Below are 17,696 nucleotides of genomic sequence, written 5' to 3' on the forward strand. Positions count from 1 at the left end.
TATCCACAGAAGACCTAAAAGCTCTCCACTGCATGAGACAAAGAATCCCTATTTCATTTGTTGTCTTCGTAAATTAGAACACTCAAGGTACAGATAGCCTCAAAGGTTACTAACAAACTTAAGTTCGACTTCGAGGTGCTTTGTTTTTCTTCTAATGGAGAACAATGATCCTGGGTGCCTGAAGGCTAAGAAAGCAGGTAGAGTTGTACTTTTAAAATCAGCTCAAAACTCCCTTTCTAGGAAGTTCCCTGCTGATGTTTGCCCTTTTCTTGTGGAACATCATGTTATCTTAATTGATTCTGGATACTTTGAAAACACACACACACACATGCGCGTGCGAGTGCGCGTGCACACACACATACACACACACACACACACCATGAGTTACGGTACCATGACTTTGAAATAATTTCTATCAGTTTCACTGATTACTTTTTTTGCTGACAATATAACTATTTATAAAATAAAACATAAGGGCTGGGAAGGTGGCTCAGTGGTAGAGTGCTTGCCTTGCATGCATGAGGCCCTGGGTTTGATTCTTCAGCACCACATAAGCAGAAAAAGCCAGAAATGGCGCTGTGGCTCAAGTGGTAGAGTGCTAGCCTTGAGCTGAAGAGCTGAGGGACAGCGCCCAGGCTCAGAGCTCAGGCCCCATGACTAGCAAAAAAATAAAATAAATAAAATAAAATAAAACATAAGCTAGGTGTTGCTTTGTTTTTCCAAGAATAGGTAGTGGGGACTATCTTTCTTTCTTTCTCTTTCTCTCTTTCTTTTTCTCTTTCTCTTTCTCCTTTGTTTCTTTTTCTCTTTCTCCTTCCTTCCTTCCTTCCTTCCTTTGCTTGTTTGTTTCTTTCTTTCTCTCTCTTTCCTTCATTCCTTCATTCCTTTGTTCCTTCTTTTGTTTTTGTTGGTCATGGGGTTTGAACTCTGGGCCTGGATGCTATCCCTCAGCTCTTTAGCTCAAGGCTAGTACTCTACCATTGAGACACAGCACCACTTCTCACAGATTTTCCTGTCTAGGCTGGCTTTGAACTACAATCCTCAGATCTCAGCCTCCTGAGTAGCTAGAATTACAGGTGTAAGCCACTGGAGCCCAGCTGGTGATTATCTTTTAAATCCCCAAAATGCTCCTAGAAATATGAAAATGTCCTAATTTAAAACTGAACTACTGTTGTTTGACTAGCTTAAAAAATTGCATGTGTGTGCATATAGGTGCACAAATGTGAACGTGTGTGTGTGTGTGTGTGTGTGTGTGTATGTGTGTGTTGGGTATCAACCTAAGATTAGGGACATGATAGGCAAGTACCGTGCCACTCACCTCCATTCCTAGCCATGATAAGCTGTTTTTCAGAATTGTTCATATTGAATACATTTTCCATACCTTGTTATTTCTGTGTACATTTTTTCTTTAAAATAATCCTTATAAATAATAATAATAATCGAGATGATTTTTATTGATTATGTTCTTCTCAAAAGACAGCAGAAAACTTAAATGGCTCATCAGTTGCAAAACCACAATAGTGTTGTAGGACACTAAGATCTTTTTTATGACCTCCAAAAAGAATTAGCTGTCTATTAATCAGTATTGGCTTCCTCACTGTTAAGTAATTCTAATTCTTCATTTAACCCTGTTTCATCGGAGCCTGTGGAAGTATCCATAACTGTTTTAGATTTTGACAATGTGCCTGATTTTTTCATTTCTGAGGAAGTGGTGCCCCAAAATGTGCTGCTGTCTGCGCTCTTAGAAAAAGATGTATCTGATACACCTTCAGATGGATGGAAGTAAGACATTGTGGCCAGCTCTGGGTTTATGGAGTAATGACTCTCTTCTCTTTTCTTACTGGAAAACAAGCAAACAAACAAACAAACAAACAAAAAGAGATCAAGAATTGTTTTTCACAGTACTGAATTTGTAGCAACTTAGAAAAGCATTGACAAAGCATAAACACATTCTTCCCAACATATTAGCTTAGGAGAGTTATATAAATGTTTTTCTTTCATTATAAATGTAATATATTTAATACTCAATGTGAGTGTATCACATTCTAAATCGCAGGTCTAGGATTTACTAAATTTACTAAAACAGTAAAGTTTGCTTTAATAAAGACATGAAACATGTAAAATGCAGTTGAGGGAAGAGGACTAAATACCTAGGATCAAGGTTTCAGTGAAATACACTATTCATCAAAAATATCAAACTCAAAACAAGTGATTTATTGCTAACTGTGAACATTAAGCAGTTCCACAAGGATATTTGAGAGCAAGCTGCTACACTGTTTGTTTTTCAGTGTTTAAATAAACAACCTCCTCACTCAGGTGTGAGTTGAATTTAATATTTCCATATAAAAGAACAAATGGATAGGCCTCCAGACGCCTATGTGGCAAGAGTAATCTGGTGTTTTTTGAAGGTCTCAGGGAAGGCTAGCATAGAATGGAAAACGTTAGACTCCAACACATGTGTTATTTAGAAAAGAGTATATAGTTGTGTGTGTGTTTGTGTGTGTGTGTGTGTGTAATTGTGCTGTTACTGGGGCTTGACCTCAGAAGGCCTGGGTATTCCCTCTTTATCCACTTGAGGCTGGTTGAGCTATACCTCAATGCTTAAATGGAGAAAAGAGTCTCATGGACTTTTCTGACTGGACTGGCTTCAAACCACAATTCTTTGCCTCCCGAGTAGTTAAGATTACAACATGAGCCACCCAACAAGAATATATAGTTTTGCTCCAAGTAGAGTGACACCCTCCCTGCCCCCCCGAAAAAAAAAACAAAAGAAAAAACACATGTAGATTCTCTAACCTGTCTCAATTTATAATGATTATTTCTATATCTAAATTACTGAAATATTGAGAGCAAATCCAAATAAGATAATTCTTTGAGAGATACTCCTCTAAGGAGGAGCAATGGAATTAAAACTAAGAAGCCAGGGGCTGGGAAGGTAGTTCAGCGGTAGAGTGCATGCCTTGCAAGCGTGAGGCTCTGGGTTCGATTCCTCAGCACCACATAAACAGAAAAAGCCGGAAGTGGCGCTGTGGCTCCAGTGGTAGAGCACTAGCCTTGAGCTGAAGAGCTGAGGGACAGGGCCCAGACCCAGAGTTCAGGCCCCATGACCAGCAAAAAACAAACAAACAAAAACTAAGGAGCCGATGGATACAATGATTTGAGAGGGGTCACGTTTTGCTAAGAATGTGCTAAAGCAGGAAAAAATTTTGATACCACAAATGATAAAGACTGCACAGATGAGCCGCCAGCTTACCTCAGTTGCCTTAGTCTGCAGAGCGTGGCAAAACAGAAGATCAAGAGAGGGACTAAAAGGATCAGAGTCATCAGTGTGATGCCCAGCATTAATTTGACCTTGATTTCCTCTAGCTCTGACAGTTTGTCTCCACTTGTAGAATTCAAATCAGAGCCTGAGAGGAAAGAAAAAAAAAATGCAATGAAAGGCCGGGTGTCAGACATGGGTCCCTGGAGGAGTGAGGATGATTGGCAAGGGCAGAGAGTTCCCCACTGTTCATCCTCCCCTGCCCCATTCACTGCAATGTGGAAGGCCATTTCCAGGGGCTGAGTTCTCTGTTGTTCTCCTTAACCTTCCTAGCAAGGAAGGAGCTGTCCTAAGCAACTTTTGGTGGGATCATGTTGGCTAATAAATATCCCCCACACATGGCTTAGTCACTAGCGAAATCTAGTTTAAAACCGACATGACCAAACTCTATAGGTAGCAGGCTTTTCCCCTAACTTTATTAGAAAGCACTTTACCCATGGTCACCAAAGAGATTGCTATTCAAGTGATTGACTTACAGGGAACTAGTCCTTAGGGAGAGAAAGGGGTGTTTCAATTGTTGGCCATAGTTTGATTTTCTTTTACACTAAAAAGATGCTGTACTGGAGGCTTTCTTCATAAGTCATAAGAACTACAGTCACCATTTTGTTACTGAGATTAAACCTAGTGCACTCAACATTAATAAAACAGAAACATTTTTTTAACTTTCTGAAATACATGAAATTATAAAATAATGCCTGGTTCCAAAGACATCAAGAATCATAATCAAATCTACTAATGGAAATGCCTCTTTGCCACCAGATTTTGCTTTCCTGACTATAAATATGACTTAATGAAATTTAGATGACCACATGGTCAATTTTTCCCATTCTCGAGTTTCCTCCACATCCACTTCAAATGTTCCATAGATCTTTATTCCTTTGTAGGAAAATAAGCAGTGACTTTTAAAATTTGGAATTCTCACAGAACACCTGTGGCTCATGCCTGTAATCCTAGCTACTCGGGAGGCTGAGATCTGAAGATTGTGGTTCAAAGCTAGTCTGGGCAGGAAAGTCTGTGAGACTCTTATCTCCAATAAACTACACAAAGAGCCAGAAGTGGATCTGTGGCTCAAGTGGTAGAACATTAGCCTTCAGCACAAAAGCTCAGGGACAGTGCCCAGACCCAGATTTCAAGTCCCAAGACTGCTCCACCCCAATAGAGAGAGGGGGGGGATTGTTAAAATGTGGTCTTGAGACCAAATGGGATGAAGTAAGCATAGTTGTCAATAACTAATATCTGTTGTACAGTTATACAGACTAGTATACAGGTTGTTATGTAGACTGGTATACTGCTGTCAATGACTGTTATCAAGCAATTTATGTTAAAATAGACTGTTCTCCTAAATTGATTTTCTATCTTCCCAAGGGATCTTTTCAAAGAGGTGTGCTCTAGGTATAGTTATCAAAGTCATGGTCAGAATCAAAGAAGAGTTTGGAACTCCTAATCACTAGAAGTGCACAAAAGTTAATTAATTGGGCAGGTTTTTGCTCTAAGACTGAGTTTCTTTATCTGTAAAATTGAGATAACCAAGTCCATAGAGTTGCTGTGAGAATTAACAAAATATGATAGTAACATAGCAGAATTTGGTGTGTAGTATCTGCTCAATAAGTGATAGAAAAATCAGTGAAGCCAAATTTAATTGCTGAAATCTCAGAAACATAGCAAAGTATTTCTAAAATAACCTAATATTTATCATTCCCATATACAACTTTCCTAAACAAAAGGTTACTTAATTGTCTTGAAGCACCACAAGACAAATTGTTATACAAATAATCCAGTATAAAACTAGGCTGACAGGTCTTAGACATATCACTTGACGTATCTATTTCTTTTCTGTTCTGTCCTTTCCTTTCCTTTCCCTTCTTTCCTTCAAACTTTCCTTCCAACCTCCCTTCCCTTCCCTTCCCTTTCTCCAATCCTGGGGCTTGAATTCTGGATTCAGGTGCTGTCCCGAAACCTCTTTTTGCTTAAGGTCAGCGCTATACTACTTGAGCCATAGCACCGCTTCCAGCCTTTTTTCAGTAGGTTTTTTTTCTTTTTTGAGATAAGAGTCTTATGGGCTTACCTGCCTGGTCTGGCTTTGAACCACAATAATCAAATCTCAGCCTCTTGAGTAGCTAGGGTTACAGGTATAAGCCACTGGTGCTGGCCCTTAATAATCTATTTTTTTCCAATTATTTACTTATACAGGAGTTTGGGGAGAAATCAGTCCATTGTCTTTTCATGCAATTTCTCAATCAAATGAGTTCTTTTATAAATACAATTAATCCATTAATGAAAGCTGTATTTGGAAAAAGGAATTTTCACTCATTACTAGTGAGAATACAAAACATTACAATCATTTTGGGAAGACAAGTTTGGTAGCTTCTTACAAAGCTCAAGTCTCACCATACAACATGGTCATTGCATTCCAAGGTATTTACCCAAATGAGCTGAAAACTTTTGTCGTCACAAAAACCTGCACACAAATGTTTATAAAAGCTTTATTTATGATTGTCAACAATAGCTAGCAAGGAAGATATCCTTGGAAAAGCTAATAAACAGGAACCTGCTCATACAAAGGAATGTCAATGACAGAAAGAAATGAGTAAGCCAAGTCATCAAAAAAGACATGGAGGAACCTTAAATGCATACTGCGAAGTGGGAAAAAATGACCATATAAAAAAAGACCATGTGGTAATCTGCAAAAGGCAGGGGAGAGAACAATGCAAGGATAAATTTATGGAGGCGATAGGACTCAAACAGTGAAATTTTAATGACATTGTGACGAGAGGTAGGTGATTATGCTTTTGTCAGAACCTTATAGCTGAGCACTGGTGGCTCACACCTGTAATCCTAGCTACTCAACAGGCTGAGATCTGAGGATTGCAGAAGCCATATTGGGCAGGAAAATTAATGAGACTCTTTAACTAAGCATAAACACATCAAAAAAACCCCACATTTTTTAAAGAAAGCTGGAAGTGGAGCTGTGGCTCAAGTGGTAAAGTGCTAGCCTTGAGCACTAAGTTCAGGGACAATGTCCAAGCTTTGAGTTCAAGCCCAGGATCAACACCGAAATTAGATAAACAAACAAACAAACCCTATAGAACTGTACAGTACAAAGTGAGCCCTAATGTCTACAGATCCTACTTCATAGCAATGTGTCTATACTTGTTCAGATATCTTAACAAAGGCACCACAGCAATGAAGACGATACTAGCAAGGGAAGTGAAGAAGAGATGGGATTTAGGAACTCTGTGCTATCTTGCTAAGTTTTTCTTTCAACCTGAAACTCCTCTAAAAGTTAAAAAAAATGTGCACTCTATAGATTATGCACCCACCCACTGCCTTGTTTCTTTAATCAGTTTCAGGAATAGACACCATGAAAGAGGAGAATGGTACTAGTCTTTGGCAAAAGGATAACTGGAAAACCCTCCTGAAACAGCCCCCCCATCTTCTCTTCTCCCGTATTAGCCACCCCACTCCCTCCTACAGCTGCCACTTCATGAGGGCTAAAATGTCTAAGACCTTTATGTATCTATTAGTTAAAAAGTACTTTTTGCTTACTTGGAATTGGTTGAAATAACTCATCTTTATCATCCATGCTCACCGTTGTCCCATTTATAGCTGTTAAGACAATAAATTTGTGTTATGGTAAATAGCATTCACTGGATGGAAGTATTGTGTGGGTAATATGTGCCACATATCCTTATTATGTGTGTGAGGTATGTTGTAGAAAGTACACCTTGCTATAATTAGTGTCTAAACAAATTTTATTTTTGGGGTCCGGTCATGGGGCCTGAACTCTGGGCCTGGGCGCTGTCCCTCAGCTCTTCAGCTCAAGGCTAGCACTCTACCACTTGAGCCACAGCGCCACTTCTGGTTTTTTTCTTTTTGCTTATGTGGTGCTGAGGAATTGAACCCAGGGCCTCATGCATGCAAGGCAAACACTCTACCACTGAGCCACCTTCCCAGCCCTCTAAACAAATTTTAACATGTGTTTTTTGCACAAGACACATCACAGCCTTATGGCATTTAGGACATGAACTAGCAATTTAACACTACAGTAGAAGGCTAGCTCAGAATATGGCTGATCATATGTATCAGGCTATTAAAAATATTTGAAGCTGTAATAAAATAGTCTATAATGTCCAAAAAGGACTTGAAGGTGCTGCAAGTATTGATTTGGGGGTCGTACAGAATACAAATACAAATATAGATATAAACACAAATATAGAATATCAAATAATGAGATTGATTAAGTATGACATCTATTTTGCACTTATAATGCATATGTATGTAATACTCATATGACAGCTATCTATACCTCTGTATGTACATGACTAATGTGTATGTGTACCTTGGTATATATGCACATTGCACTGTACATGTGTGCCTATATCATATTTTATATACACACTAATTTTTCACATTCATGTGTTTTAATATATCTTCACATTTATACATGCATGTTTATGTGTTTACATGCACACTGCTCTAAATACAAAGATGGAGTATACTGGGCAAGAGGCTTACTTTATAATTGTAATGATCAACTAAATTGAACTATTTTCAAATTTGATTTGTCTGTTTCAAAAATAGAAGCTATAAAATGAGAAGATGATAACAGCAACTAGAGAGTATTTAGCCACTGTAACTCCCATGGGAGTAAATGTCTGTGACAATGTCTTCTCTAGATTTTAACAGCCATAGGACATAGGATCTTCAGAAACAGTGTGACTTTATCACCTTTCTGAGTCAGTACTGAATTTTCTTTAAAATTTATCACATTATTTTTAAGTACTTGTACAAAGGGGTTTAAATTCACTACTATCACTGCATGAGTACAGCAGATCTTGATCAGTGTCACTGCTTCTTCCCTATGGCATGTTCTATTACATATGACAGCAAAAATCAATACTGATTCTTAATATTACAAGTATTTATATATCAAACTTGGCTTTCTAATATAAGATTGTGGAAAACCAAAACATTCCCCCAGCTAACCTCTCTATATGAATTTACCTTTAACTAACATTGTCCAAAATGCAGGAACATTTGGGGTTGTTTCTGTTAAAAAAAAAAAGACAATAACAACAGGAATGACAGGTTAAGAATCTATTGGCTTAAAGCATTTATTCAAGAGCTTAGAGGTGAACATCATGGGTTGTTATGACTTCACAAATATTTTATAAGGCATGATATTCTTGACAGAAAACTAAAATGGTGATTTATTAATTTTGTAGCCACCCCCTGTCCCTCAAATAATATTAGGAAACATTCATGATTGTCACCAGAAACATTTATTCCTCAAACACATTGAACTTTTTACATTATTATTAAAATAAGTTATAGTAAACATACACTCAATGTATTTATATTTGCATAAACACATGCTTATACATACTACACAGTACAAAGTGAACCTTAGTGTTTATGGAGCCTAGCACACAATAATGTATCTATACTGGTTCAGAAATTTTAACAAAGATGCAACAGTAATAAAGACATTACTAGAAGGGGAAATGGAGCATGGAGACAGGATTTAGGAACTCTATTCTTTCTTCTAATTTCTTCTTTTTATTTGTACAATCCATACTAAAAATAATATATAATCAACAGAAATAGACATTTGCATTTCTTTGTGTAAACCTTTTCATATATTTATATAAATACAAATATATTTATAAAGAGGTATTTTTATAGAGACATACATGCGATGCATTTTATTAAAATAAATAAAATTTCTAAGGATCCACTCCTACCCTTCATCAGGTGCATCTGAGAACTATTAGCTAGTCACCATTTATTTCAAATGGTTTAGAGTAAATTTAAAATTAGCAGTATAAATTCTTTCCGCATGCTATTTCCTTGATGTAACATTCAGGGCAGTGAAACTTAAGTTCATAAGTCATATAATGATATGCTCCAGATATTAATACACTGTAGTAACTTTAATACTTGGAATTGTCTCGGGTTCATTAGGTGGTTCTTCGCTTGTAGTTTCTTGAGATGATGTTGTTGCATTGACGACTTTGTCTAGGAAAAAGGACAAAGAATTATCAGCATATAAAAATATTGACTACATATCTGTGATTAGGCCTATTTTTTAAGCCTGAAATGGAATAAAGACAAGGAGAAGTGAAAGAAAAAGACATAAACATTTTCCCAAACTAAGACAGGGAAAGAAGAGACATTGAAGAAGAAGATTGTGGGGCGGGGAGGAGGCTGGGGGGCGCACAATGCCTGTGGTTTATGAAAAGAGGAAGAACGTAGAACTTGGAGCCACGCTCTTCCTTCCTTTAGGGGGAAGGGTGGCCTATTGGCAGACAAGGCTGGCTTTCAGGGTTCACTGCACAACTGGAAATGATGCTTGTAACACGGAGCAGTTGGTCACTGGTCAGGGTGACATGGAAAAGGCATGCGTGTCCTTGTAAATTGGGAAGCAATATTTCAAATATCAAGATGTTGGAGCACACAGCAAGGAATTAGGGGCCTAATTTAGAACATGCTACTGTCTATCACATGTTCATCTGTCTTTGACAAACGTCAAAGGGCAGGGCTTGACTTGTGGGAATATGTATTAGAGGTTGGAATCTCTTCCTGTAGTCTTCATATCCTAAACTAATTGGAGGTGCTTGATTTAGAGTTATATTTTGTTTGGTACAACTCAAGATGTTGATTGCTGAATACAGTACAATCCCATGAAGGATTATCCAAAATCAATATTTCCCTGATATAACTATTTCAGGGTTTGGAATAGCTAACATTATTTTATTATTGCCAAGTAATTTTTATGAATAATTAGGCATGAATGAGTCTAGCCTGTCCTATACGTTCTTTCTTTGTTGTTTAAGGATTTGGAAGGCAAAACACAGAAAGGTGCAAAAATGAGGGTAGAAGAAACATAAATAATTCCCAAGAGTCCTAAACTGCATTATTTTTCTTCCCATGCAAAGAAAAAACATAAGATGCTTAAGCTAGACACTGGTGACTTATGCCTATAAATTTAGCTACTCAGGAGGATGAGCTATGAGGATCAAGGTTCAAAGCCAGCCTGGCAGAGAAGTCCAAAAATGTTAATCTCAATTAATCATCAAGAAGGCAGAAATGGAGGTGTGGCTGAAGTGGTAGGGCACAGCTTTAAGTGAAAAAGCCAAGTGAGAACAAGAGGCCCCAAATTCAAGCCCTGATACTAGCACAGAAAAGAAAAGAAAGGAAAAGAGAAAGTGGGTTGGCAATATGTGGATTTCCTGACCTCCGAAATGACTTGTGCAATGGACATGGTACCTCACAGGTGTCATCTAGGAAAAATATGTAGAAGATAACCAAGAACTCAATTAGATCCCCAAATCATTACATCTACTGGAGGGGGAAATGTTGAGATTTGTCTGGGAATGAAGACTTCTTTCCTACCCAATGCCTTTCAGTGTTGTTTCAAATCCTGCGTTCAGTACTTACAGTTCTTTAGCGCGAATCTCAGATCAGTGGTGGCCCTCACAGATATTTCAGATTCAGTACCATTTGGATTTCGTGTGGTGAAAACATCTGAAAATACAAAGTCAAAAGGCATCAGCTACCAACTAGCTAAGTTATTTCTTGATCAACCCATTTTCCCTTGTGTATCAACTTACTAGCTAAAAGCAAAAGAATTATAAAAATGAGTAATGTTTTAAAAATAAGAAAATGAGTCAAAAGTGAATAAAAAAATTCACAAGGAGAAAGGTCAAATCAAGATGCTTATGATAAATGACCTGAGAAGCCATTATGGAGGAAATTCATGAAGAATGTACAAGTATATAAGACATCAAAGCACATTTATAGATGTGCAATTTATAGACATTGGATTGGCATTATCCAAAAACTCCCAAGGCATTTGACAAAATGTTCCCATACAGGTACTCACATTTATACATACACATGAAGATCTTGCTCCTCAAGAGGCATCTGTCAGGTTGGCTGTAATTTAAAACTAGTGGATATAGTCACCTACCCAAAGGGTGAAATAACAATTGAGTGGAGCTGGCAGACTAAGCTTAAACATGCATCTCTGTCTCTTCCATCAAATTCTCATGGAATGACAGAAATTATATGTACACATGAATGTGTGTATGTTTAAAACTGACAAATGCATTCATCTCTCCCAACACACACCAACAAAAAGTTGAATGTCTTATTCTTTTTGAGGAATTCTTGTGATAGTTCTAAGGAAAAATAAAACAAAATGAAGTTACAGCCCATGATTTAATGTGATGTGAATTAAGAAAATGTATACTATGTTGGAAATGAATTTTACAACTTGGCGGGGAGGGATAGTGGGAGAAAACAAGGAAGGGGGTAACAATGTTCAACAAGAATTGTACTCATTTCCTTATGTAAATGTAATCCATCTGTACATCATATTTACAATAAAAAGAAAATGTAAACATTAAAATATGTGATATTTTTGTAGCAACAGACATGATAATAAAAAAGAACTATCAAAGTATAACTGACCCAATTTGGATTATATTAAATGTAAGAATCACATAACTAGATAACCAGTGTACCAGTGTTAGACAGTTAGCTTTCTTCTTTGAAAAATATAGTGCTTTATACAAATTTTATGCCAAAAACCAGAATAAGATTTATGACCTAAGAGAAAAATAGGATATTGTTAGGAAATGTTGGAAAAGCAATTTAGTATTTTGGATTGAATAAGTCCTGTCTAAGCAAGATACAATCGGTAAAAAATCTGAAGGAATTCATCAACAGAATTGGTTTTTATAAAACTTGAAAACTTTCTTAGGATTAAAGATACTTGAACTGGTTTAAAGTAACAGTCTAGGAGAAAATCTCTAATACTATTAATCACAGGAAAAAGATTAATGTACTATATATAAAAAGCCTTTGCAAATCAACAAAAGTGTGATCTAATAAAAATGGGAAAAGAATATGAATAGGTAAGTCATGGAAAAATGAATAAAAATATAAAGAAAATTTTAAAAAATCACAATTAGAATGCAAGTGAATAAATCACATTTATAAATTATATTATATTGTTATATAGTTATTGTTGATATTCACTGTAAGTGAAATAGTGGTATATCCTTTGGGGATAAATAGGTAAGTAGTTTTTGGAGGGCTATTTGGTGTTATCTATCAATAATTCAAAAGGTTTATATTTTATCCAACAATTTCAATACTTTTATTCTAAATAGAGATACATGTACATGGGAAGAATGTACAGGAAAAATATTAAAGCAGATGTGAAAAGCATTCTACAGTTATTAAATGAAAAAGACAAATCCTTATGATGACCACTTCATGTTATACACACATAAAATTTAGCAGGGATTTTTTAAAAATCAAAGTAATTAGCAATCACTTTACTTATTGATCTCCTGTGTAATACAGAATAGAGATACATACTAAATGGAACATGATTTGTAGAGCCGAGCATCAGTCAGTTTCATATCATCCTACCTTTGCATCCTGGTAACTATTGAACTTCTCTAAGCACTAGGGATGGCCATCTAAAAATCAAGGATATAAAGCAGGATGCTGGTAGTGCATGCCTGTAATCTTACCTTCTCAAGAGCTGAGATCTGAGGATCTGAGGTATGAAGCCAACCTGGGCAGGAAAGTTTGTGAGACTCATCTCCAATTAACCACCAAAAAGCCAGAAGTGGTCAAGTGATAGAACTAGACTTGACCAAAAAAGCTCAGGGACAATACCGACACACACACACACACACACACACACACACACACACACACACACACACACACAGAGGTGTAGATATGGATTCATCAAAGTAAAACCAGAAGTACAATTTATAATTATAGTTTTCATTTGAGTTATACATCATTGTCACTTTTCTTTTTTAAAAAATATTAATGTTAATAATAATCCCAGGATAGTTAAATTTAATCCTCCCTTTAAAAAATACTAGGATTTAACCCTGAGCTTTATGCCTGCCAGGCAAAACTTTAATACTGAACTTTAATTAATTAATTAATTTTTTGTGCCAGTACTGGGACATGCTTTTGCATAGCATTTTTGCTCAAGGCTGGTGCCCTGTCACTTGAACCACAACTCTATTTCTGGCTTTTTGCTTACCAATTTAAGATAAGAGTTTCTTGGACTTACCTGCCTAGGCTGACTTCAAATTGCAATCTTAAAATCTTAACCTGCTAAGTAGCTAGGGTTACAGGTGTGAACTACTAGTTCCTGGCTGTTTTTTTATTTTTATAAATGTTTTTTCTAAGCTCTTCACCTTTTTGAATGGCATACCTTGTAAGGAAGACTTGGAGGGAGGTCCATGAGGAATGACAGGTTATAGACTAAATTTTAATGGAACCTTCCAATTGTGGAGAAGTCGCTTTGTTATTGGTTGAATTGTGTCCATGCCCAAAATTCTTATGTTGAAGTCCTCCCTCAGTATGTCAGAATGTGACAACATTTGGAAACAGGTTTGTCCACTTCATAATTAAGATACAGCTAATCCTAGAACACAGCGCTGTGAATGCCTAATGTCCTTGTTGGAAATCTAGACCCAGAGAGACAGAGACAGTACCATGTGAAGAGAGAGAGGCAGAGACTGAAATGAAGCAGCCCCAGCTGGAAACACCTGTGCTGACAGGCCTGGCAGAAACAAAAGGAAGCCTTCCTCACTGGCTTTCCGGAGGGCCTTCACTTGATTGGCTCAAACTCTAATTTTTGGACTTCCAGCATCCAGAATGATGGAGGAATAGATTTCCGCTGTTTCAAGCCACCTAATTTGAGATAGTTTCAAAAGCCTTAAGAAACTGATGTTTTGTGTTTGTTTTTGTTTTTTTGAGGCCAGGCATGTTGGCTCACACCTGTCATCTCAGGTACTTGGGGAGGTAGAGGTCAGGAGGATCTTGATTCCAGGACAGCCTAAACAAGATTAGTTAGACCCTATCTCAATTAATAAGCTTGATGCAGTGGCATAGACCTGTGATCCCACCATAGGTGGGACACATAGCTCCCATCAGAAAGAGTGACACCACCCCATTTGTAAGGAAACAGAAAGACTTAGAAAAAATCATATTAAGTGAGGTAAGCCAGCCCCCACCCCAAATATAGGTCCCATGGTTTCCCTTATTTGCAATAATTAGTATAAATCTAGGATAATCTTATCAGATGAGCAGAAAAGCTCAAAAGCTAGGTACATGTGACCACATAAGATGATGCTAAGTGAAATCAACCCCAACACATGGACACAAGAGGTTTTTATTTGTCATTGTTGTTTTTAATGTATTATCTGATTTTTTTCTTTTGTATGTTCTTCCCCCTTTGGTATATCCCCTGTTGTCATTGTATTTGATTTTGATACCCTGCATCATATATAATATACACACACACACACACACACACACACACACACACACACACACACACACACACACACACACACACACACATTTGGGGAGGGGAAAAGAAGATCATAATTCCAGATGTCCTGAGCAGAAAATGAGATGCTGTCTCAGAAATAACCACAAGCAAAAAGGGCCAGAGGTGTGTCCAGGGGTGGGAAAGTTTTTTTGTTTTTGTATTTTGTTTTGTAAAGAACCATTTAGATATTTAGAAAATAATTCATGGGCCATACAAAATTATCCTGGACAGGTGATAAAAAGAATGTATGTCTGTTCTGTCATGTACCAAATAGTTTCTCTGGCCTTCTGTGACTCTTCAACTGGACATTTTCTACCCTTGGTAAGTTCAAACCCCAGTAAAATAAATAAATACATAAATAAGTTTTAAAAAAGTAGGCAGGCTTTTGTTCTAGCTACTTCACAAACTAAAGAAAAAATGTGTTTTCAGCCTCTGAGATCCAAAGTTAAGGTATGGGAAGACCTATTTCATTTAATTTTGCAAATATGTCTTATAAAATTCTATGAAGCTAGCTTTAGTTGAATCCAGGGAACAATATAACTGACTTGGGACATGAATGCTCCATGTGCTTGGTACATGAATGCTCCCTCAGTGCTAATCAATAGTAGCAGATAATTTTATAAGATGATGAATATATTATATGTGCTATAATACATATAATAAGAATTATATATTATATATAATACATATAATAAGAATTGATAAGATTTAAGAAAATAATTACAAGAAAGTAATATTAACTCTGCATTTGAACTCCAGTACTTTTGAAAACTAACAAAAATAAAACAACACCAATTTTTTTTTGTTAACTCACTCAAAATAGACCAACTTTTACTAGTATAATCACCATGCTGTGATGACCGTAGTAATTAGAAATAGCTCCTAAGAAAACCTGGCTAAACTTTAGAAATGTCTCCTGAAAAAAGTTTTAGAAAACAAGAATTTCATTTTATACAATGATAAGTCTATAAAATAAATTATAATTTTAAATGGAAATAAAATGGTTATGGGAGAGTATAAAAGACAATTGAGATCTATCCAACCAATACAATCAGCTTTTTGTATCAATATTTTTACATATTGCTGTTAACTTGAAAAACTTACATTGTTTGGTATCTTTGTAATGATTGTCAGTTTTGTGATTTGCAGATGTGTGATCCGGATACGTGTATTCTATTTTGTGGATTAAGTTATTATCCATGTTGATTTCATCTTCAGGTATACCAGAATCGTGTAGAGTAGGATCGTGTACAGTAGGATCGTGTACAGTAGGATCAGTAGCCGGATTATCAGGACTGTCATCATCGTGATAATATGGATAGTCCTCTGGAGACACTGCCTCAGGTATCTCTTAAAAAATTAGGATACACCTTGCATCAGAAATGTTACCTTTACTACCTTTTCTACCTGAACTTTTCTCCCAATTTGAGGCTGAGATTTAAAATCTAAATGGATACCATATCTCCAACAACATATTTCTTTCTTTCTTTCCTTCCTTCCCTTTCCCCTCCCCCTCCCTCCCTCCCTCTCTCCCTATCTCCTTTCTTTCTTTTCTTTCTTTCTTTCTCTCTTTCTTCCTGTCTTTCTTTTTCTTTCTTTCTTTCCTTTCTCTCTCTCTCCCTTCCTTCCTAACTTCCTTTATCCTTTCTTTCTCTCTTTTTTCTTCTTCTCTTCTTTCCTTTTTCAGTACTGGGGCTTGAAACACATGGTCTGGGTGCTCTCCCTGAGCTTTTTATGCACAAAACTAACACTCCATCACTTGAGCACAACTCCACTTTCTTCTTTTTTGGGTGGTTAATTGGAGATAAGAGTCTTATGGACTTTCCTGCCCAGGCTGGCTTCTAACCATGATCCTCAGATCTCAGCCTCCTGAGTAGCTAGGCTTACTGGCATGAGTCAGCAGTGCCCAGGCAAATAGACTTTCAATCATTTTGTAGAAAATTCACACATCATTTGTATGTACTGTTTCTTGGAAGTTAAAGTGCTTACCGTCTGTCTGGGTCTTCAAATTGTTAATCTCTGGAAGGAAAACCCCAGATAAAAAAATAAATAATATAAAATTCATTTGGAAATTAATGTGATTTATCCAGTAATATAATAATACAATGTCTCCTCAGGGCTTCCTTCTTGTGGTCCAGTAGGTCCTGAGATGAGCACATTATGACATCACTTCCTGTGGGAAGCAGAATGCCAGGGAGATCCCCCAGGGCTTTGTGACTTCTTCAAGATGATTTCATCTTTGGTACTATAATGTAGTTCATATCAGAAAAATAAACCATTATGAAATTTTCCTTGGAAGTGAAGAAATACATTTTCATGAAAGAATATTAATTATTGGTTTGTGGATTTTAAAGAATCATTTATTGTGTTGGCAGTAAAAAATGAAAACAGACTTTCATGTTTGAGAAATGGTAATATAAGTTCTTTTGGAAAACTGTGATCATATATCAATTATAAGTTGGATGCTGGTGGCTCACATCTGTTATCCTAGCTACTCAGGATGCTGAGAACAGAGGGTCTTCATTCAAAGCCAGTCTGGGCAAGAGTCTCAGACTCATTTAAAAAATATATCACCTTTGTTAGCTGTTTTCAAATACATTTTGATTTTACAGACCTGGTCCCTGAGTAATTTTGGATTTCTACATGGATAGCCCATATGGCGGTAGATTTTCTGATGATTAGGACACATTTATTATTTTGACTTGATCATTGTCGCCTGTTCAAGTGAATTTGTACTGCAGCTGAATCCATGTACTTGTCAATAAACTATCTGCAATTTAGTTTTAATTAATTTAATTGCTAAATGCAAAGAACAGCAACATACTATTCAATTATATTAGTTAATATTTGGATACAAATGTAACTCAAGCCAGGCAGTGGTGAACACCCGTAATCCCAGCACTGAGAGGTTGAGATAGGAAAATCTTGAATTTGAGGCCAGTCTAGGCTACATAGTGAAACTTTTTCTCAAAAAAAAAAGTAAAACAAAATAATTCA

The 17,696-nt window shown here is 36.6% G+C and overlaps 1 protein-coding gene across 1 annotated transcript; it reads right to left on the reverse strand.

The window, feature by feature from the left end:
* Positions 1 to 1,575: 1,575 nt before the first annotated feature.
* On the reverse strand, positions 1,576 to 16,799 carry Eqtn (equatorin, sperm acrosome associated). The gene is given in 7 exon segments (XM_013020775.1): positions 1,576 to 1,840; positions 3,254 to 3,407; positions 6,866 to 6,925; positions 8,324 to 8,368; positions 10,760 to 10,846; positions 15,804 to 16,049; positions 16,689 to 16,799. Coding segments are annotated over 7 exon segments (933 nt in total). The 5' UTR covers positions 16,765 to 16,799.
* Between the last annotated feature and the right edge of the window lie 897 nt (positions 16,800 to 17,696).

The sequence above is a fragment of the Dipodomys ordii genome, unplaced genomic scaffold (assembly GCF_000151885.1).
Source record: "Dipodomys ordii isolate 6190 unplaced genomic scaffold, Dord_2.0 Scaffold53, whole genome shotgun sequence".
Taxonomy (NCBI): Eukaryota; Metazoa; Chordata; class Mammalia; order Rodentia; family Heteromyidae; genus Dipodomys; species Dipodomys ordii.